This window comes from Balearica regulorum, chromosome 15, assembly GCF_011004875.1.
Source record: "Balearica regulorum gibbericeps isolate bBalReg1 chromosome 15, bBalReg1.pri, whole genome shotgun sequence".
Lineage (NCBI taxonomy): Eukaryota > Metazoa > Chordata > Aves > Gruiformes > Gruidae > Balearica > Balearica regulorum.
In genome coordinates, this window is record NC_046198.1 from 229,774 (window position 1) to 254,144 (window position 24,371).

The 24,371-nt window shown below is 47.4% G+C and overlaps 2 protein-coding genes and 1 long non-coding RNA gene across 3 annotated transcripts in view; 2 read left to right on the forward strand and 1 right to left on the reverse strand.

The window, feature by feature from the left end:
- Positions 1-24,371, forward strand: part of LOC142603950 (uncharacterized) — a 221,404-nt gene that overhangs the window by 69,641 nt on the left and 127,392 nt on the right. The gene's annotated exons all lie outside the window — the stretch shown is intronic.
- MRPS34 (mitochondrial ribosomal protein S34) lies at positions 1,588-3,780 on the forward strand. The gene is given in 8 exon segments (XM_075767897.1): positions 1,588-1,882; positions 1,884-1,904; positions 1,906-1,953; positions 1,955-2,059; positions 2,147-2,189; positions 3,083-3,234; positions 3,236-3,281; positions 3,284-3,780. Coding segments are annotated over 8 exon segments (636 nt in total). The 5' UTR covers positions 1,588-1,738; the 3' UTR covers positions 3,361-3,780.
- MAPK8IP3 (mitogen-activated protein kinase 8 interacting protein 3) overlaps positions 6,461-24,371 on the reverse strand; it is a 79,708-nt gene continuing 61,797 nt past the window's right edge. The window contains 18 exon segments of the mRNA XM_075768053.1: positions 6,461-9,469; positions 10,041-10,132; positions 10,134-10,182; positions 10,446-10,488; positions 10,490-10,626; positions 12,477-12,515; positions 13,910-14,023; positions 14,147-14,194; positions 14,197-14,317; positions 15,176-15,324; positions 16,770-16,837; positions 17,363-17,443; positions 17,722-17,844; positions 19,602-19,788; positions 20,385-20,570; positions 21,019-21,184; positions 22,061-22,222; positions 23,692-23,787. Of these exon segments, the coding sequence (XP_075624168.1) occupies positions 9,348-9,469; positions 10,041-10,132; positions 10,134-10,182; positions 10,446-10,488; positions 10,490-10,626; positions 12,477-12,515; positions 13,910-14,023; positions 14,147-14,194; positions 14,197-14,317; positions 15,176-15,324; positions 16,770-16,837; positions 17,363-17,443; positions 17,722-17,844; positions 19,602-19,788; positions 20,385-20,570; positions 21,019-21,184; positions 22,061-22,222; positions 23,692-23,787 (1,983 nt within the window). The 3' untranslated portion in view covers positions 6,461-9,347.

Genomic DNA, 24,371 nt, shown 5'->3' on the forward strand with positions numbered 1-24,371 from the left:
ACGACGGATCCTGCTGCTGTCCAGGGCTGCCTGGATGTTGCTACCTTCCTGTCAGCATGCCGACGCCTCAGGGTGCCCGGATACCAGGAGACATTTGTGACCTGCACTTTACTCCCAGTGACCCCCGATAGGCCAGACGAGGAGGTGGTTGGAACATGGTTTGCGCTCACTCTCCTGCTGCGGCAGCCAGGAGATGCTGTCTCTAGCCATCTGTTGCATCAGTTTTTCCTGATGACTTGCTGTGTTTCATAGAATCACAGAATGGTTTGGGTTGGAAGGGACCTTAAAGATCATCTAGTTCCAACCCCCCTGCTGCGGGCAGGGACAACCCTCCACTAGACCACGTTGCCCAAAGCCTCATCCAGCCTGGTCTTAAACACTTCCAGGTGTTGCCTGCCCTTTCTGTGCGTCTGACTAAGGCAACTTCACATTTTTTCAAGCATTCTTGTGTCCGCTTCTGCTCTGTGCCCCCTCAGAAACCTGAGTGTAGGTGCCTGAGAGGGCAGAAGCTTGATACCTGTGCTGCATGGGCCTAGACACCAGCTGCCCACTCTGCAGCCTGTAACAAGCAGTTTTAATTGCTCTGCTTTGTCTCCCAAACTTGTGTGGATTGAGGTTGAGTATCTTATTCTAAATCAGTGTTTGTCAACTTAAGTATGCCCCCCTTGTTAAAACTCCCCTGTCCTTTTTCAAGAGACATGCACCATATTAGGAGAAATGTCCTATTTTAAGAGCATTAACAGCTTTTAAAATGGGTGTTTTACTTGTGTAACACACACTCCCTGCGCCTCACTTTTCCTCCATGCACTGAGCTTGGCTGCTGACAAAAAACAGTCTGCATGCCTGAATGCCTTCAGTAAAGGACTCTACAACAATACTGGAACGGATGCATTTCCTTCAATATAATATGTGTTTAAAAAGAGAAAGAAAAAAAAAACCCCACCAAACACTTTTGTCCTGGCAGGTTCATTTACAAGCCTGTAGTCAAAATCCAGGGACTAATATAGTCCGCAGTTTTAGAGCCTATGCAGTTTTTAGAAACCTATGCCGTTTTCTACTTTAATCTACGCTGCCAGCAGCGGTTCCTGTTGTGTTGGCACTCTGCGGCTGGAGCGGTTTGTGCAGGGGGGATTCGTCTTGGCCTGGGAACCAGTTACGAGACCTGGCTCCTGCTCACGGCCCAGCTGCTGACTCTGGCCCCGGGCAGACCTGCAACACTGCTTTCACCTTCCAGAACCTACCGAGCGATTTAACTCTGGCTTTGAAAGCTCCCTTCTCCTGGGCCTGACATACACGAATCTGTTCAAATCCATCCCGGGCTTTCAGTTACCAGGATCCATCCCAGCAAACCCGAACGCGCTGATCCGAAGGGGCTGTCCAGCACATAAAACCGCGGGGCGCCGCCGGGCCGCGCGTTCCCCAACCCCGCCGGTTTTCAGCCGCGGCTCACGCCGCAGCGACAGGCCTGCCGGCACCTCCGGCGGGGGCAGGAGCGGGAGCAGGAGCAGGCGGGCACGGGGAGCCCGCCCGGCTGTCGGAGCTGCTTAAGGAGCGCCCGAAACTGCCGGCGGAGCCCGGCCGAGGGCTGCGGGGCGAGGAGCCGCTCCCTCCCCCGGGCGGCTGGGCCGCGGCACGAGCGTTCCGCCGGGGCACGAGCGTTCCGCCCCGGCGCCGGACGGGGCGACTTCCGGGTGCGCGGGAAGCGGCGGGGTCCCGGCGCAGCCCCCCGCCCGTCGCCATGGCCCGCAAGAAGCTGCACCGGCCCATCGCCGCTATGGCCAAGAAGGTCCGCGAGTACCGGGCGCTGAAGAACCGGCCGCGGGAGTCGCAGCGCTTCGCCCTGGACTACGAGACCATGCGGCGGCCCCTGACGCAGAAGCGGCTTGCCGGTGCGGGCCTGGGAGGGACGTGCGGAGCGAGAACCGGCTCTTCACGCTGCTCTGCCGCCTGCCGCGCTTTCGGCGTGGGCCGCACCGTCACCCGCAAGTCCTGGCTGTGGGAGCACGACGAGCCCTGCTACTGGGTCATCACCAAGGTGAAGGCGGACTACACGGCCGAGGTGAGCGCCGCCCCCCCCCGGCCCCGACCCGCTCCCCGCCGCTGCCCCGCGGCTTGCCGCCCTGACAGGCCCGTGTTTGCTTTGCAGAACATGGATCACGGGAGAGCTTGGGGCTACCTGACCTTCAGAGGTAAAACCGGCTTGTTTGCCTACACACGAGGTTTGGAGCGAGCGCCTCTGGGCAGGACCGGGGAAGAACGGGGAGGGGGGCGGGGGGGGGAGCTGCAGGAAAACCGCAGCCCTCCTGCTTGGGAAACCTGTTTGTCTCAGGTCTGCTGATCCGAAAATAAGTTCTCCCTTGTTTAGTCGTGAACGCTGGGATCTAGCCCTCACAGAATGCATTTCTAAGGAACGCTGTGATAGAGCCGGTGTAGGCTGACCTGGGAGAGATGGCAAGCTGACTGGACGGGGCGTTGGGTGAGGTGACGGGCTGTTGTGAGCCTTTGGAAGCAAGTCAGAGAATGAACGTATAAGGGTATTCCGGGTGAAATCGTCAGTGAACCAGGAGTGATGGCAAGTAAACTTACGTTACCGGGATTTTAAATTAACACTTGGAGTTGAGTGAGCGAATTTCCCTTTTTAAAGCTGCTTTTTCTATTAGGCATATGATTGTCGCTTACTAGACTTTCTGAAACGTTTCTCATTCAAAGGTTTAAAGTTGTTGGGTATTTTTAATGTTAAATTTCCCACGGAACTTTCATCAGCGTAGAGAGAAATTCCTCTTGTTCCTTAGCTATCGAAACTGAACCAGAGAGAGATGAAGTGACATTTTAAGTTAAGAGAGGGAGTTAACCATGGAATTGGAACAACTTGCCTGTAGCCCGTTCGGCCTGTTTCTGTTTTGATTTCCAAGGACAGAGGTGGGATCCCATATATAGCAGATACTGTCCAAACCTTTGAAAGCTTCCTTTACTGTTGCCTGTTGTAGCATCTTTGATCCTGGAGAGTTGACACTTGCTGCGTTTCCTGGTGGGAGTTTGTTGTCGATAGCGTTGTCCACTACTGTTCATCATCTTTTCTCAGGCCAAACCAAAGAAGAAGTGAGAGAGATCGACAAAGTCATGTACCATGACTGGCGTATGGTGCCCAAGCATGAGGAGGAGGCCTTCAAGAAATTCACCCCAGTGCCAGAGGAGACCATTCGGTACCTTCCGTACCCGCCTTTGCTGCGAGCAAATGATCCTTGCGCAGTGGCAGAAAGAGGGAAAACCAATCACAGAGGAGCAGTGATTGATCTGGAGAAGGTAGTGTCCTCTCCCCTTCAGGGCGCAAAGAAAAAGGCTGCAGGGACACCAGTATAAAGACTTGTCCTGTGTCCTGAGCTTTCCACATGCTCTCACTGTGTTAGAAGCACGTCATCTTACAGAAGAACCGCTTGTCCGCTGTGGTATGGTGTATCCAGGTTTCCTAGCTTTTCCCCAGCCCTATAGAGTCACGTCTTCTGAAAAGAAAGATGCAGATGCATTCAGATTTTTTTTTCCGTAACTTTCGTCTCAGTCAGCAGAGGAACCTTCTTAGTTCCCTGTATAGTCCCTGAATGTATAGCTCCTGTCATTCAGCTACAAGTCTTTGGAGCACAATTTCCTTTATAGACCGAAAATTAGGTTTTTAAGAACATTTTTCAGATAAATCACAAATTACTGAGAACATAATGTTATTTCACAGAGCTGTGTACAAATGTGTCTACTAACAAAAATAAATGTTTTCTAACCTCTGCAGAACACTTCTAAGAAAACTTGGTTGTGTTTTTTCAGTGCATGGAGATCATCACAAGGTCCAAATGCAGAGTCATTAGCTTACCAAATACAGGCACAGCATCAGATTCCTCTTAACTGCTGCAGAATCATCTGGGTTACTTATGTATGATGGCAATGAACAACATGGAAGGAACACAGCTTGACTTTGGATCCTAAGCTTATCCAAAGCTATCGCTTCTTATTCCCAGGGACAGCTATCAGAAGATAGGAGAATCCTTTTAATTCTGGTGATGCAAAGTATACAGGATTGGCTCTTACTACGTGAAGCCAGTCACAAATTACCACCTGTTCCAGTGCAGTGTGTTGTGGTGACCATTGCAAAAATGCAACTCAGTGCAGTTCTTAGCGTTTCATTTTCTCTTGTGGTGGCTGTGGGTTCTGTTGTTTGTGTCAGGAACTGTTGGAGGGTCTAGTCTGGGCGGAGGGGCACAAGCGCTGTTGTGTTTTTTGTAACCCTACAGATCAGCTCCCTACAGAAGCAGCTATTTAGTTTCTTTTGGCTGCTGTAGTCAAGAAGTGATGTTCCATTTGCTGCAGCATCCTGAAATCACAGGTAGCCTGAAAGGATTTACTGAGGGAAAGCAAAACCTGGACTTTGTGCCCTGCCCAGTGTCATGGCAGGCCTGGATGGGACAGGGGAACATGTGGCCCCAGCCACCCGGAAAAGAGGCTGTCATCAGGCAGGAGCAAATGGATTGAAATCAGCTACCTGGACTTCCATGGGGTTCCTCACCAGAGGCTCCTATGGGGTAAGAGGGAAGGTTTTTCTCAAGAGTTAAAAGCTGGCTGGCTTTAAAAGCTGGCTGGGAAGAGCTGGGCATTTGTCCCTCTGTTGTGGCAGGAGTGCTGCAGGACACATGCAGGGCTGGTTCACCAGCTTCAGAGGCAACGGGAAAATCCAGGGAGGGAAAACCCAGAGTGTTGCTAAAGGCACAAGCAGCTTGAGGCTGAGACTTCCTGCTGCAGCTGATGGAAAACAGTTTTCTCTGGTTTCCATCGCCACTGCTGCCAGGTGCTGGGCCGGGCCTTACTGCGACTGAGGTGCTGCTGAACCAGCACACAAACCGAGGACAAGTGAGGTGGGAAACGAGGTGTAGGTGTGACTTAGATGGGACGAGTAGAACAATCTAGTCGTCTGTTCCTGCACAGCCAGGAGCTGAATGCAACCCCAGCACGGGCAGTGTCCTCCCTGATGGGGTCCCACAGAGCCTGACCACAGCGGGTAGAGCCAATGCTGGTAACAGGGTCCACCAACAGCCCCAGACAAGGCAAGAAATGACCCATGGCCAGGGTCCATCCAGGAAACCCAGCCAGGAGCAGAAGCAGATGGAGGTAATACATAATGCATGGAATCATACGATGACTTGGGTGGGAAGGGACCTTTGAAGAATCTAGTCCAAACCCCCAGTCCAAGGGGTCCATTGAAGAGCAGCTGGAGATAGGCACAGCTAGAGCACAGCTCAAAGGCTGCAGGCTACAGCTGATGCTTAAATGAGGCTCCTGGGCCATGGGTGGAAAGGGCCCACGTACGGATGGGGATGATCAGGACAAACATGGCCTGCTGATGACCTCAGGGCCTTAATGCTTGTGGGGGCTCTTCACGCAGAGCCCTGGGCAGCCTGAGAGCCCTGTTCAGTTGTGAAGGTCCCTTTTCTGAAAGCTGCACGGTCCCACTTTGCCACATGTTGGATTCAATGCCTAGAACACGCTGGGAGCACTGCCGGGACTCTCAAACCTGTGCATTAACCTCCTGGATTGTTTAACAGCATGGGGGTGGTTGTCTGACGGATGACAGTGGTAGGCCCTTCCTCAGCCACCCAGGTGGGGTGCCAGACATGGCAGCACTTCATGCAGTGCCTTGCTCAAACTGCTCCTGGCCGTATGGAATGGTGCAGCCCCAGGGGTGTGGGATGGGTCCCAGAGCCATGTTTCCAAACCTCGCTGGGGTGCTTCTATTAACCAGGAGGCACTGCCTGTTGTACTTCACCGTGGCCTGCACAGGACCACAGTGCAGGTGTTGAAGTCATGAGGTGACTCACCTTGGGGATTCCTGCTCAGTGGCAGAAGCTGCTCCTGGCACAGGGAGGTGGCCCCCTCGTCTATTACTGCTGTATACAGCCCCTGAATTAATGCAGTTCTACAAAATTAGTACGAAGGTGTTTAAGTGCTGCTGGGACTAACAGGAACTCGCTTCCTGGAGTCCTGAATGTCACTGATTGCTATGGGCCTTTGTGAAGTACCACCCTGCATTGACAGAGGACATTTGCAAACTGAGCGTTGAAAGCTGAACCTCTTGTGTTAACCCTGGCTGCTCACCTGGAGGGCACCCCACGAGGGCAGCTGCAGTTAGCCAGCAGCTCAGGCAACCTGCCGGAGAACCCGAGCCACCACCCACCTAGCTGCCAGCTCCTGAGCTTTTCCACCTTTTGTTTCTGATGCTAGGAGAAGCTACAGATTGCACTGTGACCTGCAGGACCAGCCCCTTCTGCTGTGACCCTGTGAGCAATTCACATCTTTCTCACCACTGAATTGTTCAACAGTGAACACCTGAGCTGCCATTCCCACCCTTTTAAGTGTCTTGCTGTTATTAAAGACTGAGCAGAAATCCCAGTGTCTTTACAGGAACGAGACACACTGCACTTGCTGATGTTAACACATTTATTACATACAGAACAGATATGGTTTGTTGTTTGATAGCATAGGGGACAAAGCATGGGAACGTATTCATACAGCAGTCTCTTTACAGAATGCCATCTTCAGACCAAATAGCGGAGTTTTACAGGCCTTAAGACACTTTTTAAAATCCTTTTGTAACATACAAGATACTTTACATACATCACAGTGGAGATATGACAGGGAAGTGTGTTGAAGCCAGTCAGTTCTCACCTTGCTGCCCAGCAGCCACCAAACGCCCACAGGAGCTGACAGCAGGGGCTGGGTCTCCTTAGCTGTAGCTGCCCCTCTTGGACATGTGCTTCTCTTGGAGGAAACATGCACCGAGCTGGAAAAGAACCTGTTGGTAGAGGCCCAAGACTGGTTTCCTTATGTTGCCAGGGCCCAGTGGGTGACAGGAGACTGAGTACTGTCACTTCGACTGCTAAAACCAGATACAGAACAAACAGTAAGAGGTAAGAACGTTGCAATTCTCTATTTTCCTATGGAAGAGTTGATAGAGCTAAGGAACTGGGCCTACTACGGCTTTTTTTTTTTTTTTACCTTCAATTAGCCCAAATTATGAAGTTTATCCAGCCCTAAATGATGAACTGTTACACGTCTGTGGAATCTGTGGTCTAAATGTTGATCTTGTTAACTGTGATGCACTCTGTGTTGTGATCCAAAGAGCTCTTCCTAGCAGAAAGCATTTTGGGAAAGTGAATGAGAAATCTGGCACGGTCAGCAGTGCCCTGGTGAAATGTCCCTGGTGAAACATCCCCCTCCATGCAGGTGGGCTGCTCCAAGCACCCTTAGCCAAATGCCAGCCCAGTGTGCAAACGGCTGAAGGACACCATCCAGCTGGTTTCCTACCTCGGTGAAGGGTGGTGCGGGTGCGCGTGCCACCAGCACCGATCGCAGGCAGCATGGGCGCCACTGCGCCGCCGTACTTTGTTGGCTGAGGCCTCTTTTCTCCGGAGATGTCCTCTTGCCTCTTTGCAGGGGAAATGTATGCCCCAGCTTTTTCTGAACTGTGGCTCCAAGAAGCATTTCAGTGCTGCTGCATCAGGACAGATGCCACATGTTAGAGCTTCCCCTGTGAATACTACATCCCTGTGGCACATGAGTAGCTTCAGACCACGAGCCTTGAGGGCAGCCTAGGCCATAGCGACAAGCACAGGACACAGCTGGGCGCTTTCCAGGAGATGGAAGCTTCCCCCAGCTGTCCCCATATCGCTGCACTGGCACAAGGACATCCCTGTGAACCCTGGAGTGCTGCACAGCTCAGGGAAGAAACAAGACAACCATGAGCTTCCAAATTCATCACCAATGACTGCTACTCACTCTAGTCCTGCACATCCGGGGAGTGAGTGTTCAAAGGAAACAGAACTTGTCCCTGTGGGGACAGGTCTGTTCCATGATCAGAAAGGGAGGACAAACCATTGCCTCTACATCTGGAGCTGCCATGTTCTGCATCTGGAGCTCAAAACCGCTCTCCCTGGCCCCATTTTTTTGCTGCTTCTCTTGTAAGCAGGATGCACTTTTGGAATCCCCCAGCACTGCTTACACAAGGAGGGCCATCAGAATTTTACTTGGGAGTGTCAATTCTTTTCAGGAGTCAGATATTTCCAGCTTTTCAAACTACTTAGTAACAAACTCAGTGCTCACAATGGTAGGTAAAAGAGGTCGGGAGATCTGGCCTCAATTCTTGAGATCTGGCCTCAATTCCTTTTTCGGTGTGACCTCAGGTGAGACACAGCCTTTCTATACATTGACTGCATCTACACAGTCTTTCCTAACCGAGTCACAGTGTGAAGGAAAACAGCCATCTCCTTCCAGCAGTTCCTGGGATGGGGACACAGCCTTGAGTCAAGGGTCAGTGTGTTAATAAAGAATTCACAGCGGACCAACATCATCTGCCCTCGCCTGTGTTTTAAAAGCCAACAAATGCTATGCAGAGATAGCTTTCTCTTGAACCTTTCAGAATGAACTCAAGAGTTCTCTTCTGCCTGGCAGTTTTGGAAGGGGGAGTTAAAAGTACTGCTGCCTTTTCTGCTCTTAAAAAAGGAAGATTCCAGTACCCCTTTGCTACCACAGTTTGCAAAGGCCTGTGGCCTCCACAATCGCACACCCATCTCCCACCTGCGGCTACCAAACAATCATCTCTGGACACACAGAGTCACCCAGCACACAACTGCTGAGACAACAGCAGAAGTAGAGGAGGGAGACTTTCCATCTGCAGATATGGAGGATGTGTTCTGCCACAGTAATGGCACTGCTGTCTTCTCCAGCCAAAGAGCAGAAGTGCTGCCCAAACCCTGACACTCTTTTCTGTTGAGGGTTCCCAGGACCTGGCTGCTCTCAGTCCGTAGGACATTATTCTGTGCTTAAGAGTAGTAAAGTGGAGACTCCACTGGTGAACTAGAAAGGATTTCTGCTAGGGTGGTGCAGAAGTTGTGATTCACCGGCACTTCTTTGGCAGGGGATGCCAGGGGGAAATACTTCTCATGCAGGTGGGAGTGAGGCAACCTGCCGGAGAACCCGAGCACCACCCACCTAGCTGCCAGCTCCCGAGCGCTGGGCAAAGGCTTTGCACAGTTTCTAGCTCCAAGCTTCACTTCATCGATGCACTGCCACTTCTCTCCTTGTAGATGCCAGCTCCAGAGCAGAACAATAATCCAACCACGCAGAAAGCGCATGGGCCCAAGATGAAAGCTGCAAGTTCAGAGGTTAGAAGGGGGGATCACAGTCCGAGGCAGAGCCGTTGCAGTTGTCTGGGGTCGGTTTCCAGCAGTAGGTATAATGCAGGCGTTCTGTATGTACATCTTGGCATTCAGGCGGGAGGAGGGACACTTACATTGGTGGGAAAGGAGAAATTCTCACTCAGGGATATATGATACCTGCCACACAATAATGTGGCTCCTTTCAGCCTTGGAAAGTACTGGCTTCACTTGGGTGGCATCTCCTGCACTCTCCTCTGTCTCATCATCTTCTCCATCCCCTGAAGAGAGAACATAGAGAGTAAAAAGACAAGAAAGAAAATCCCAAGTTGCAGTGCTCTGGAACACTTCCAAAGAGGCCAATATCCCTGCTACAGTCTCAGCAGTCTGACAACAGACAGCAGGGGCTGAGACCTTCCTTTTATGCCTGGAGAACATAAACAACATGGTGCTTTTCTGAGGCGGGACTGTATGGATGGAACAAACCATCTCCAGCAGTAGGGAAAACCACCCTTCCTTTCAGGGAAGTCAATGTTTGCAACATGGAGCAGCCTTGAGCAGCACAGGTGACCGCAGTGGGACGGCAGTGTTTGGAGCCAGTGGCACAGATGGTTTTACTCTTTCCAGAGCCATTAACACCAACTGCCTGGCACTGCCTGCCTGCAGGGGCAGGGTTTGGCAGTCATTGTGCTGTGCAAGGAAAATGCTTGCTATCTGCCCTCGTAGCCAGAGGCAGGAGAAACAGAGATCAGTGCTCTTCAGATTTTGCTTCCCACAGCAGTGATCCCTCTCTCCACAACCACAGCCCTGCACCCCCTCCCATTCCAGATGCCTCCCATCAGAGGCGCTCACCGATCCGGAAATCGATGTATCCTTCTCCTCCACTCAGCACCAGGACGTTCTTCAGCTTCTGCCCCTCAGTCTCTGTGGCCGCTGTGCTGGATTCTCTGAAGGCTGTCCAACACACTCCCATTCAGGGTTGCTAGGACATTGCCTGGGAGAGGACAGAGGTGCTGTCAGTGCCTCTGCTCGGCCCCCATGCAGTTAACACACACAAGCACAACTGGGCAGGCCACTTCCTTCTGCTGGCGAAATCTGGAAGTCACTGCAGTTTAAACTACTGGTGTCTGAGCCACAGTGATCTGCAAGCGCCAGAAATAGCATGGACAGCTGTCTGCTGCAGATCAGCTCAAGTTCCTGCCGCAGAATGGACGGCAGGACAAGACCCTCCCAAGGAAGGGCTGCGCTCATCCTTACCAGGCACAGAGACGAAGAACTTGACAGCATCACGGTGGCCGTTGGAAACAGAGCTGTGCCTGAGCCATGGAGCAGTAGGGAATGAAACTGCTGGCAGATTTGTCACTGTTGTCATCGCCGTACACGTGGATGACCCCGCCAGAGCGACTACCCTCTCCAGAGGTTGGTGAGGTCTTGTTGGCTGGGGACAGGGAGGAGGAATATCGTCAGTGGTGGCTTTGAGTCCCATTTACAGAAGGGACTCATTCAAAGAAAAAACTCATGAGCCATGAAGGAAAACCTTTAAAGGCGCAGGTCCTCTTTAAAGGGTCTTGTGTAAAGGATGTGATGGAGGACACCACACTAGACTACACAGTCCCTCTCTCTTAGGCTGGTAACAATCCACTCATGATAACAAACTACATTATCTCATCCAAATCTAGTATTTGGCTACTAAATGAGGCACACATTCCTGGAGTGCTGGGCAAGAGTGACTCTAGGGCAAGCTAGACAAGGTCTCTGAGGTGTCCCAGTGAAGGCCTCTTCACCAGTAGCAATCCTGTCCAGCCTCCAGAAATCACCTAGGGTCCTAGGATCAGCCTTGGTCTTTTGTACCTGGCGAGTATCCAAAGGTGTCCCCTGTACCCATGAGACATTAAGGGCACCTGGAGGAGAGTTAGGGTTGGATTGGCTAAAGTTGCTCAGTTTCCAGGTCGAGTCCTTTGCTCATGCCAAGCTGTGAGCACGCAGGCTGCTGAAAGCAGTCCCTGGGTCTGATGAAGGCTGCTCAGCCCAGTAAACGTCACAGCAGTGGAGTGAGGCCTTTCCCTAGTCCTGGACACCAGAAGATCAGCTACTCAAGCAATGAACTTCTGAAAAGATGTTCATCATCCAGAGCTTCCAAGATTTCACAGTGAGCTCGGGGGCTGGCATCCTTCATGTCCAGGCTCAGAGAATGTAAATGCTTCCACTCCCCAAGGAACAGAGACCAGTGCTCAGAGCTCAGGATGGGTGATGCTTCCTTCCGCGTGCACCCACATCAGTAAAACAGAAAACCAGTATTAGAATCAGAAGGCTTTCACTTCCTGTGAGAGAACTGAATTGCTTACTTAAATATCTGTAGTTCTCTATTTTGGCTTGGGCTGGATTTCAGTTATTAAGTGACCTGGACAAAGAGACTTTTACCTAACAGGCTCAAGCCAGGATGGCAGACAAGTACAAATATTTTGATGGAAGAATGAGAATCAGTGTGTGCAGGGGGAAGATCCCCAAGATGAAGGCTCTCTGCACCTCTGTGCTTTGGTCTGTTGTGAGCAGCTACAACTGGATGAGTTCATGTGATTGACAGACAGGGCTGGTACTAGCACTTCTCGCTTCTTACTGCAACCAATATCAGATGCCTTAAAAGGAGGAGACATATGTTGATATGCTTCTGGACAGCCACAGAAATGTCTTACAATGAAAAAAAATACTCCCTTCTGACCCTGGCAAGGCTACGGTAAGCATAAATTTGAACTCAGACCCTGACTTAACTGGCACAAACCCAAACAATTCTTGATGTTTATCAAAGTCCCTTCTGGTTAAAGTCTTGGTTGATTACTGGCAGCTGGCAGGTGCCACAGCACCTACTGCCATTGGCCTGGAAATCATGAGAGAAGGATCCTTGGAAAACCAAGGATGACCAAGGAAGGACCTTGGAAGAACAGTCTACTCCTGCTTCCTGGAACTCTCTGACTGAATGAACCTTTACAGGTCCCGTCTTAAACCTGGCCTACCACAATAAGAGAACTACTGATGAAGAATAGTACTCTCGACACAACCCCACCCCCCAGAGGGATGGCTGGTGAGATTGGATGAAAATGTTTTTAGCCATGGGAAATGAGGATATTTACATTACTGTCTCTGGTCGCTTTTCTCAGATGCAACTTAAAATGAAAAGAGCGATGAGGAAAAAAATGGATGGAGAGCACTGAATGGCAAGATGGAAGGGTGCCTGCAAAGATGATGGGCGTAGAAGGAATAAAAGCTGAAGGAAGGAGGCAATAGACTTACCCCGGAGCCCAAGGAGTTGGCCTCGGTGGAGGACTACAGCTAGGCACAGGCAAGGAGTGGGAACACAGAGGGGCACAGGAAGACACAAGCAGGACGGGAGAGAAGAAAAAGGTGATTACTAGGAGAAAGTTCAGGAGCAACAGAAAATGTATAAAACCTAGGAGCTACAGATCAGTTTATACGAACACTGTTCTTGCTCACTTTCCTCTTATCTTACAAGGACAAATGTAGTATCTGAGATGGCAGAGGGACCATGGTCACAAGGATCCATTGCTAAAGTTTCTAGTGAGACCTTACTGCTTACATTTTTACAGAAACACCAAAAAAAAAGATAATGCAACTGGTTCACAGCAGGGAACAAGCTTAACTCAGAATTAGGATAGCCCCAAGAATGGCTTTAAAACAGGGATTCAGAAATGAGACCCAGACAATGCACAAAGACTTCACGTGTCACTGGCCTCCTGGTGTCAGCCCCGGGCACATCCAGCTCCACTGCCCTCAGAGGAGACCACCTCAGCCCTGACTTCCAGGAGGATTACAATAGGTTTGCTCCTCTTATACAAGAGCCATTTGCTTCTCAGCTTTCCTGTGAGCAGTGGTGAGGAAATGCAAATTTGGCTGCTTTCTGTTGAAAGCAACTGCTATCAGCCTCAAATCCTACTCCCCTATTATAATCTGGAACAGACCTTCAAATAAGATGCTAACTGGCAGGTACAGAACAGGATTATTAAGAGCCTCAACTAAACTTCCAGCTCCAGAGATGCACCCATTAACTACTCCTGCTGGGTCTCCTCAAGGGGTTGGATTTGGCATAGGATACGGATTTCTACTCCACTGATAAAGCTGAACCCTAATTTGAGTAATGAAGCTTTTCTAAGGTCAGTTTCTGGAAAATACCATTATGGAGATGTTTAGATGTCTATGCCAAAACAAAATTTCCAGGGAGATCTTCCTGCTGACTTCTCATCCCATGGCCTCCTTTTGGAGACTTAATACAATTCTAAAAGCTTTGCTTCTCCTGCTTTCCAGTAGCTACAGAATCAGTTCACATCAGTCTGCTCTGTCAAAGGTCATGCTTAAAAAAAGAAGACTGTACAGATGGTAGAGATGTCATTGGTCCCCCAAGAAGGAAATGGCTTCAACTGAACTGAAAGGGACAGTAACAAATACCTATTTGGTTTTAAACAGGTTAAATCCATTCAACTGAACACTTAATTCCTTAATAGGAAGAGTTAAACCAAGTTCAGGGTTGCTCACACTCAGGGCTCTTCTCTCTGAACACTGCCACGATCAAAGGTGTGTCTGGTTCAGAGTACAAATGTCTGGAAAGCATGAGCCCGCCAGAGCCATCTGCCATGCTGCACAAATTACACAGAAAAGTGTTCTTTTTTTTCGGGGGGGATGCAAAAGTACCTCCAATAAATGTCACTTACTCTCAGTCAATGGAATGGAGATGACGACACCGTTCCCTGTGCCTACCCAGAGGCGGTTGCCAGCAATGAGCAGGGCTGTAATCCGCACGAATGAGAAGCCCAGCTTTCCAGTGCCTAGTAAGCATGCATAAGAATTGGAGAGTCAGTTATGACTGTGCGAGGTCTGCTCATGAATTTTGATTTCTCTCTGATCTCAGTAAGCAACAGACCATTTACTGACAGTCCCTACTGCCTCACCTAGCATCTTGCTGACGTAAGGCTCAATGTCGACATCCTGCAGATGTGATGGCTGTGGGCATGGTAAAGCCTCAGAGTGGAGTCCAGGCGGATAGAAACCCATACTCCATCGCCAATCCATGCCAGCTGTCGCACCTGACTCTCCCGCCGAGGGTGGGCATCAAAGGATTTCTGAAATACCAAACAGGTGGACCAATGTGAGTTTCACAAAAGGTTTGCAATTATCGACACATATACTCCATTTTCCTCAACTGAGATGACTTGTTTGCGTTTCAGAGCTCTTGGAGAAAATGTATTAATGCCAGCTGACCTCAGAAGTTCACTTCTGAGAGGTTCACAGAAAATCCCTCACTTGAATGATGAGCTGTATAGCAGCTCTGCAGAGATAATGGTCTTTGCAGACCACTTCAGGAGCAAGAACATTTAGAAACCAAGAGCTTTCAATGTGTTTGGTAGAAAAGGAAAATACACAAGCCCAGTATAAATTCCAAAGATCAAAATGCCTTGGCTCACTGATGTGAACTTCAGATTCAGCACTTCTCCCTTTGATTAGAATTATTCCAAGCACTGTCAAACAGGTTTGTACCAATACCACTGTATTCAATTTCAACCAAAAGGCTCTAAATGTCATTTTTTTCTTAGGCAAGTGGGATCACTGGGGCTTGCTAAATGTACTCTTCCTTTGTGCCACAATGCCTATAGACAGAGAAGTCTGACTATATGAAGGATAGCTAAAAAGCACACACGTAGATGTGTACAGTACATGGCCCCATAGACTCACTAGTAAAAGCAAAGAAAGTGCTCAGTTTAGACTTACCTAAAGATTTAAGCTCTGTAAGGGAGGAAGGATAAATATCCCCCTGGCTGACTGAGTCATAACATGACCCGGATGATTGCAATTTGGATCCTACAGTCAGCAATGACAATACAAAGGTTCTGCATTTCCTACACTGCAGCAGAAAACAGCTGTAACAATAAACACAACACAAGCATGTGCATGCATACACATGCACACATTTGCTCTCTTACCTCAATCTGCATTGTCTTAGGTTGGATAACATGAATTTTGTTCTTGTAGCCACACCAGACTCTGTCATACACAACCGCCATGCAGCGGATGGAATGGTGAGTGTGACCGAGGTCCATAAGGTGGTAATTACTGAGATCCCACTGACCATCTAAGGTGAAAAACAAGCGTGGAAAAATGCAGCTCCTTCATGACATGTCAGTATACAATAGAATCATCTACCTTTCCATATATATCTAGTTATAAATGCTTAGCTAATAATCAAATGCTCATTTTTCTGATTTTTGCTTATGTCTGTGACCTTCCCACAAATCCATACTACTACTTCAGGCACGGCCTTATACTTACAAAACACATGACGATAAAGTTTAGTTTGGTGGTCTGAAAGCTCTCCAAATCAGGCTAATTTAAACATCCTTTTATTGTAATGAAATGAACAGGCTTCTCTAACAAGTACAACAAAAACAGCAGGGGAAGAAGAAAGATAGCCTAACAAGACTATTCAGAAAGTTAAAAGGAAATGGACCGTACAGTCCTTGTGGTGAGGCTTCCTCATATCACAGATGGATGACCTAATTTTCCCAAACTGTCAAAGCCAGGATAAGGAATCAACCTCCCTTTTTTCACACTTATTTTCTAACTAACCAGGCAGATACTGTGTCCTTCACGGGCAGGTGGCCTCTACGTCATGAAGCGTCATCCTATTTCTGATGGGAACAATTTTTATGTGTCAATGGTCAGGCTTGAACTCATGACAAAGGCTGAATCAAAATTTAGATTGCACAAAACCAGAAATCTCTGTATTTCAGCTTGCTGGACAAACTGCTACTCAATGAGTAATTAAGTTCTTAATATGCAAACTTTAGTAACAGCAAATTCCCACATGCTTTCAGGTATGAACACAGCTCAGAAACTGCTCAAGTCGTAGGGAAACAAAACCTACAACAGTGAAGAGGACAAAAAAATACAGAATTGAAAAAATATCTTGAACTGACAAGATTAAGGCACGTCAGATTACTCAGACATCTCTTTTTTGCAACAAGAAAAACTGACCAAATGTAATGTAAAGGTCCCATTTGTTTGGGATTTCCAGACTTCCAGAGAATCCCCGCTCTGCCTGCTGTGTATGCAGTCATCAATTCCACTGCTTACACAGGGTGCAAAGTCTCTGGGAAGCAGTGGGCCTGTTTGCAACTGATCTGATCAAATACGGCCTAGCTGAGCTGTGTGAGCTCCCTGTGCATACTCTGTTACAGTTGATCTGTCAATGCACAGTAACACCGATACGGCCCAAATGCATTAAACTTACCAAGCATGCCTCAAACAACTGCACAGCATATGCATTCCTCAGAGTGTTGCATTTACTCTGCACATACTACACAGCATATTTTTTTGTTCAGAAAAACTCAGGAAATGGTGTTAAGGTATGCCTTAGATGTTTTAGGATAAGGATTGCATGTGTATAATAGCTATGCATTTAAGCATATGTTCGTACTTTGGCAAGCCAGTACCCTTCCTTCTCGACTCAGAATAGTATTTAATCCATTGCTACACTTTCGGCCAAGTTTGGTTTTCTCTTATTACATTGATTTTTACCTTCTCCCCGGTGGAATATGGCTAGTGTTCCATCTGCCAGAGCTACAAGGACTCTCCCTTTCACATGCCTGAAATCACAGAAAAGTAAATACTTTCCAAAATGTGTAGAAGTAAGGGACTAACAAATCTTTTCTGACATCCACACACACCATCTTTATGTTCTCTCTACAATTCCCATTCAGTTTAGCACTTGCAGGAACATCCTGCAAGGGCTGAGGGTCATACCTCTTATGTTTGTTGTAGTAAGATCCTCCATAACTTCCTGTTGAGGTTAACTTCTCCTTCACACTACAAACTCCATCAAGTTCAAAAAATTCACCTAATTTACACCCCAGTAATTTCTCCTCCCCACTTATTCCTCCTGATACTGCTAATCTCATTTAGTACCTTATTCACTGAATTGGGTCAGGTCTGCACTTAGGCAGGAAAATGGCGCAGTATGAGGCTTTCCAATAACAAAAAACTTTCCTCACAAACCAATGCACTTAGAAGAGTAAAGAAAAAGATGACTGACAAAGAGCTGCTACCCCCATCTAAAATATCACTTAGGCACTGAACCTTCTCCTTCAGTGGCCCTTGGCATGCACACTTACACTAGACTAAGTACAGAGTCCTTCAGCTTTATTGAGTGCAGACACTTCTTCCAGTTGGATACAGCCGAGTGCACATAAAGCCTGTGAGAAAGGAAAAATCGGGGAGAGTTAGCAGCAAGGCCCCACACCTTCAGCCTGACTAGGCTTGAGTCTTTTCTTCTGGTAGGAAAGGTGGAGGTTAGGTAAGAAAGTGAGATTAAATCCCTATGCCTATGATGAGCTGAGGGCTCAGAACAACAATCAGCAATGAAAACCTACCCCAGAAACAAGAAGTGAACTAAAGGTGTGAGGATGTGCAAAGTGGAGCCCAGAGGAGAACGGAGGTGACAGAGAGATCTGCCAGCCCAAGGGAAACCTACCAGCCGTTCTGTGCTCCCAGCCACATGGTGGGGGCAGCACTGGTGCAAGTCCCAGCAGCATCCCCATTCGACTCCTGATCTGGCAGTGTTGTGCTTGACTCTGTCTTCAGCTGCCCATTCTCCCTGAAGAGGCAAAAGAATATTGTTAGAGGCTTTTATTAGTAGCAATGCACAGAATGCCCATCTACGCTCACAGTCTGGCATAGTGCACAGATAAGTGCACTTGTATATACAAATCAGGGCTCAGTGTTGGGGCCAGTTCTTTTAATATCTTTATCAATAATCTGGATGAAGGGATCAAGTGCACCCTCAGTATGCAGATGACACCAAGTTGGGCAGGAGTACTGATCTTCTGGAGGGTAGGAAGACTCTGCAGAGGGAGCTGGACAGGCTGGATCAATGGGCTGAGGCAACTGTATGAGGTTTAAGAAGGCCAAGTGCCACGTCCTGCACTTGAGTCACAACAACCCCAGGCAACGCTACAGGCTTGGGGCGGAGTGGCTGGAAAGCTGCCTGGAGGAAAAGGACCTGGGGGTGTTGGTCAACTACTGGCTGAACATGAACTGGCAGTGTGCCCAGGTGGCCAAGAAGGCCAACAGCACCCTGGTTTGTATCAGAAATAGTGCGGCCAACAGGACCAGGGCAGTGATCATTCCCCTGTACTCGGCTCTGGTGAGGCCGCACCTCGAGTGCTGGGTTCAGTTCTGGGCCCCTCACTGCCAGAAGGACATTGAGGTGCTGGAGCATGTCCAGAGAAGGGCAACGAAGTGGTGAAGGGTCTGGAGCACCAGTCTGGTGAGGAGCGGCTGAGGGACCTGGGGGTGTTTAGTCTGGAGAAGAGGAGGCTGAGGGGAGACCTGATCACTCTCTGCAACCACCTGAAAGGAGGGTGTAGCCAGGTGGGGTTGGTCTCTTCTCCCAAGTAACAAGCAATAGGACAAGAGGAAACGGCCTCAAGTTGTGCCAGGGGAGGTTTAGATTGCAGATTAGGAGAAAATTCTTCACCAAAAGACTGGTCAAGCATTGGAACAGGCTGCCCAGGGAAGTGGTGGAGTCACCATCCCTGGCAGTATTTAACAGACATGTAGATGTGGTGCTTAGCGACATGGTTTAGTGGTGGGCTTGGCAGTGTTGGGTTAACGGTTGGACTTGATGATCTTAAAGGTCTTTTCCAACCTAAACGATTCTATGACTCTACATCGCTTCCTTCTCTTCAGTGTTTTTTAATTGCTTGACTCCTGAATCTGCAATACACAAAACATTCTTTTTTTCCCATCAATACAAATAGCAAGTACTTCAAATCTATGGATTTTAACTTAGTGTTTGGCAGTACTATTATAAAAACAGTATTTTCTCTGTTCATTTCCAACTTCAACAGAAACAACTTAGAACAACTTGGTCATCTAGGAATGATTTATACCCAAGACTTCCATCTTGCTCCTCAGGCCATCACATCAGACTCAATTGTCTTAAGAATTTTTGAGTGGCAAATATGCTTTCTTCATTACCTTTATAGCAAATTAGAGGTACTCCTAGAATAAATCAATAATCATTTTTACATATGAATCAATAAGCTCCTTCAGTAAGAACATGAAGTGTACATGTACGTTGGAAGATGTCTTAACAGCAGGTCTAAATTCATACTGGGAGATCAAATATTTGCACTTAACCAGCTGACAGAGTCTGCTGCAGGCTGAACCATGTTTATTTTCATTTCATTTCTTTCTCTCCCTATCACCCCATCTGTAATACTATTTGGGCACAAAACTGAAAAAAGTTTGACGCTTTATGAGAAGATCTGGCTGGTTCTCATCTCAAAAAGCTTATGAAAACAGAGCTGATAAATAACTGAACTGGCACTTTGACCGCAGACTGCCTACCCATTCTGCCTAAGAGATGCCTGTGCCGGGACTGGATCTGTAAACACGTGCTCCGTGAGGGGGCCAGGCCGGGCTTGAGCAGGCTCTGCCTCGCTTGTACCGTTCTCTGGTACCTCTGTAGCTTCTGTTGCCTCCTCAGTAGACTGGGACTGGTTGATCTTCCCATTGCAGACAGCAGCCACCTCACCTAAAAGACAAAGAACAGTGTGAGATGTACTAGAGAATGAGCTGGTACGTTCGTTATATAGAAATCAGGTTGTCAATTTCTAAATTTATCCTTCCTTGCCAAATTCAACCAAGCCCTGAGCCTGCACCACAGACAGCAGCTCATCCAGTATTTTCTGCTTGGATGGGGAATAGAGGCTATTTTAAACAAATAGCACAACATCAGAAGTTCTCCAGGGCTGCCCACTGCAGTATGGAGTCAGCAAGGGCATCATTATAGCTTTCATATGGGCTTAACTGACTTCACAAGAAGAGAACGTTCAGAGGAATGAGAACAGAAGCAATTGTAGCAGGGCAAACATTATCACCTGTCCAAAATACTCTTCTATATGACGCCCGCAGCCAGGCTGCAGGATGTGGATCACTCAGAGAGAAAAGGAGGGCTCTAAAGAGGAACATACCAAAAGGGCTTTTGGTCTTCCTGTACGAAGTTAAGAAACTTCTTGAGGCCTAAGAAGTAGTTAACTCAGGGACAGGAGGATGCAGCTGTAAGACCATAAGCTCATATGGGACTACCTATAATTGGACTGCCATTAAGTTTTATGTCCCCAAACTCACTCTGTCCCTTGTCCAGCACAGGTGTGTCACCACGTGAGGAACAGTTGCTTCGTGGCACATTGCAGCGGGTCGCACAGCCCACCAGAGTGATTCCTGCCAAGACACCATCTGTTCCAGACGACTCTTCAGGATTTACATCTCCCTCCAGAAAGATCTCGCCTGGAGGATAATCACTCTCACTGGCCGCTGAAGGGCAAAGAACAGATTCTCCCATAAATCTAGCTGTCACTGCTAATTTAAATATAGCAGTACTCTTGAGGTAACCATATGGATGGAAGATGCTGACCCTCAGGGTTCACTACCCTGAGGAGGCACCATAGCATCAGTCAACTCATCCCTAGCATCAACATCCAGGCCAGCTACAGAGCCCTCCCAAAGCTGAGCAAGGCTCACTCTTGCTCCCAAGAACCATCCTTTACGTGCCAAAGGAATGACTTACTAAACATTCAACAGTGAGGGATCTCCATGGAAAGCTCCTACAAGAAGGCAAGATCTGAGTTATGGTTTTGAGACACAATTACAGAATGCAGCAAGGTCCAAGGGTTAGTTCTGAAGTGAGAACACTACATTTTTCACTCCTCAGTGGAGCAAGTGACCCTGTGCAGATCACAGTCAGTGCCTGGGCCCCACTTACCGGGGATGCTGGAAATGCAGAGCACATGAGCATTGCAGACAGTGAACTGGTCCACCACTGTGCCAGGCTGATTGGCATCAATAATTACAACTTTACTTGTTGACAGCGTACTAGTGAGGATCCAGACACGACTGGACGTGGCATCCATTTCATGGAGCTCCTTCGCCTTCAGGAGAAAAAACACAGAGCAGAATCAGTGCTCCTCTCAGATCAGACTGAGTGTATTAGTGCTTGGCAACATTTCCACATGCAAATACCACAATGCCGACTTCAAAGAGCCAAGTCTCTTCCAAGCTGATGCAAATAAGTAATATGGGTTGTGCAAATTTCATTCATGTTGCCGCACTAGTATCTGGAACAACTGGCCAAAGAGCCTATAATTTATCTTCTGAGATGTCTGACTACGTATCACTCAAGATTGGCATTAGACAGAATCCCGTGGAGCTGGGATGCACTCAACCTACCAGCTTAAGCAAGCTGATCTCAGAAGACTATAGGGCAACAGTGTAAGACAGCTGTGGAAAAAACCCACAAACCAGAAAGGATAAAATGTTGTATTATTATCTGCAAATTACAGCTTGGTTCTTAACCAAAAAACCACTTAAGACTATTAAAAAACAGAGCTGGAATAAATCTTCTGAACCAAATGAACTCATGGACTCTGCTATGTCTATGTTCTTTTTAACAAAGCTTTGCCTGTTTTTTTGTTTTGTTTTTTTTATTACTTTACACTGATGAGGACTCCATAATCTTCCTCATTCCTCACTCAAGCACTTAATTACACTTATGATTAGGATTTTTTTCAAAATTCCAAATGTTTCAAAAGCAGAAGTTGGGAAAATTTTATCCTCGATGATTTATCCCAAATCATACACAAAGTTACTGAAGAGCCAGAACACCACAACCCTGCCCTACAAGACGATGCCTCAGAAGTACAAGCTAGAGCATTATATAGTACAAAGGTACTGAGAGATGGGGCATGTCAGGGATGGAATGAGAAAAAACACCAGAGGAAAAAAAAAAATCCATTTTCTTTTCTGACCTTTTTCTTTTCAGGAGATGTATGGTTACTTTTGTTGTTCTCGCCTTCCACTTCCCTATCGCAGGTGAGGGGATCACGTCCAGGATCTAGTTTCTGTCCATTCCCAGACTCCTGCTCCAAAGGTCTCCATCCCATGAGATTGACTCCAGCTGCACACCACAGCTATGTAACAGAAACAAGAATCTCAAACTAAAAATTCTGGAGGCTCCAGGCTCCCTTGAAATTCAGGCACCTTTGTAAAAAACTGTGGACACATGTCAAACACCTAAATTACCTAGCTGGAAACAACAGAGCTTGTTGATTTCTACTAGAAGACATAGTCAGATCTGATGGAGTTAAGATAAAGGTTCTCCGTAACCTAGTGAAAATCACTGTTTTTTTGACAGATTTGACTAAACAGATTTAAAGAAAATAAAGATAGTAAATTAAGTGCATAACTGAAAACAGGCTTTTGAAATGTCCTCAGGTTTTTCTGACTCTAGGGTTCCTAAGTCATTGCAGCAAAGCAAGCAGGACATGGCAGATGTTACTAGCTCAGGGTACAATAAGAAGGACTGTACAATCAAAACTGACAGCGACTGCTTGGCTAAGGATACACATTCAGTGCACTCCTGTTCCCTAGTCCCCCTCCCACCTCTTGCACTCTTCTGCTTCCTCACGCACTCCTTTGCCCAAAAATCAGTGTTTATCTGATCTTAGAGAGTTATTTAAAGAACTAAGACAACAAAAAAATGAAGTCACAAAAAAAGGAAAAGGACAAAAACAAACCCTGCTGGTTTATCACTCTACATAACAAGTGTAGAGTGAAAGCAGCACACTGCGTATTTTCTGAAATCAAATCTAGCTAACCTCCCATCAGCTATTTCCATGTAGTTTTTTAGGAGAATGCTGGGAACAGGACTACAGAAACAAAATCACAAAGGAAAGATGCTGAACAGAATATTATCCAAAGATCACACCAACCTTCTAGAAACAACAGCGTAAGAATTTTCTTACAACTTAAACATTAGAATGACATCTAAAAATCAGGTCTGAATGAAGTTAATGACAAATTGCCTATTTCAAAACAACTAGTTATAGCAGATAAATGTGCTACCTGCAGAGAGATGACCATCTATTCTCAACTGTAAATCTACTCAAAAGATTGATAGACGCAGCTTCACAAAAATCTGCTCTAGATAATTTTGGCCTGTTTACCAGTGAATCCCAGTCAACAGTGAAATCTAAAAAAGAGTGATGAAATGCATTTTTACTTTCACCTGCTCGTTTTCATGAATTTTTATATTGTGTTGTATTATACCCTAAGGACTCTCAGCAAAAGCCTTAGAAGCATAAAGTGTTGCTGATATTATGTAAGAGTTGTCTCAAAAAAGCGTAAGATGTAAGACAGAAGCATAGGACCTGGCAACCAGAATCAGTTGAGAATTACATCCTTACAGAGAAAGGTACTTTCCCCTACATACACTAGAAACCACCATTCAAAAAAAGGAAGTGGAAGATAGAATTTGGAATATATAAGTAAAAAAAAAACCAAACCAGATTGTTGTAAAAATTGCACATTTAGTGACCAAAATTCTTTGCTTATTCCACGTCCCCTTTCTGGACTGGAACGGTATGCAGAGACAACATACCTTCATGGTGGGGTCCTTCTCTACTAGTGGGCGACAATATACAGGCACGGGGACGTTTTTCATGCGAGTATCTTCCTGACCACCATTGGGACTCAGCTGTGGGGGAAGAAAAGACAAAAAAGACAGTACAAAGCTGTAAACACCAGGGTATGGTAAGACAGATGTAACCAATATGGCAGAAAACTTATTAGCCTCAGAGGTGGGTGCTGCTGAGGCTTCATCTCACATCATGTATGAAACAGAGTTCCTGTAGGGACAGGAACAGCCTACCTGAGAGACTGCCTCTCTCACCGTAAGGTGCCCCAGTTACGGTCAACAGAACCTATACACTGCACTGCTGACAGAGAAGGGGTTGTTAACAGATGTTCCCTGCAAAGAAGTCAGAACACTGGCGTTCTCTTCCACCATGGCCTGAAACCCATCCACTTTGAAGCCACACTGCAAGACTCCTTCCTTTCGGGTAGGCTTTGACCAGTTAAATGAGCTATAGGCCAACAAATGAGGCTGATGACATTTGATTTTGTGTTACTGCTGGGGAGAAGTGGGATCAAATTGCACTATATTTGGTTTTTATACTAAACAATTGGTAAAGTTCTCAGCGTATAAATGAAGTATCTAATGTTCAAGCCCAATTATAATAACAAAGGAAATAAAAAGTACTGGGCTCTGGACAAAGAAGA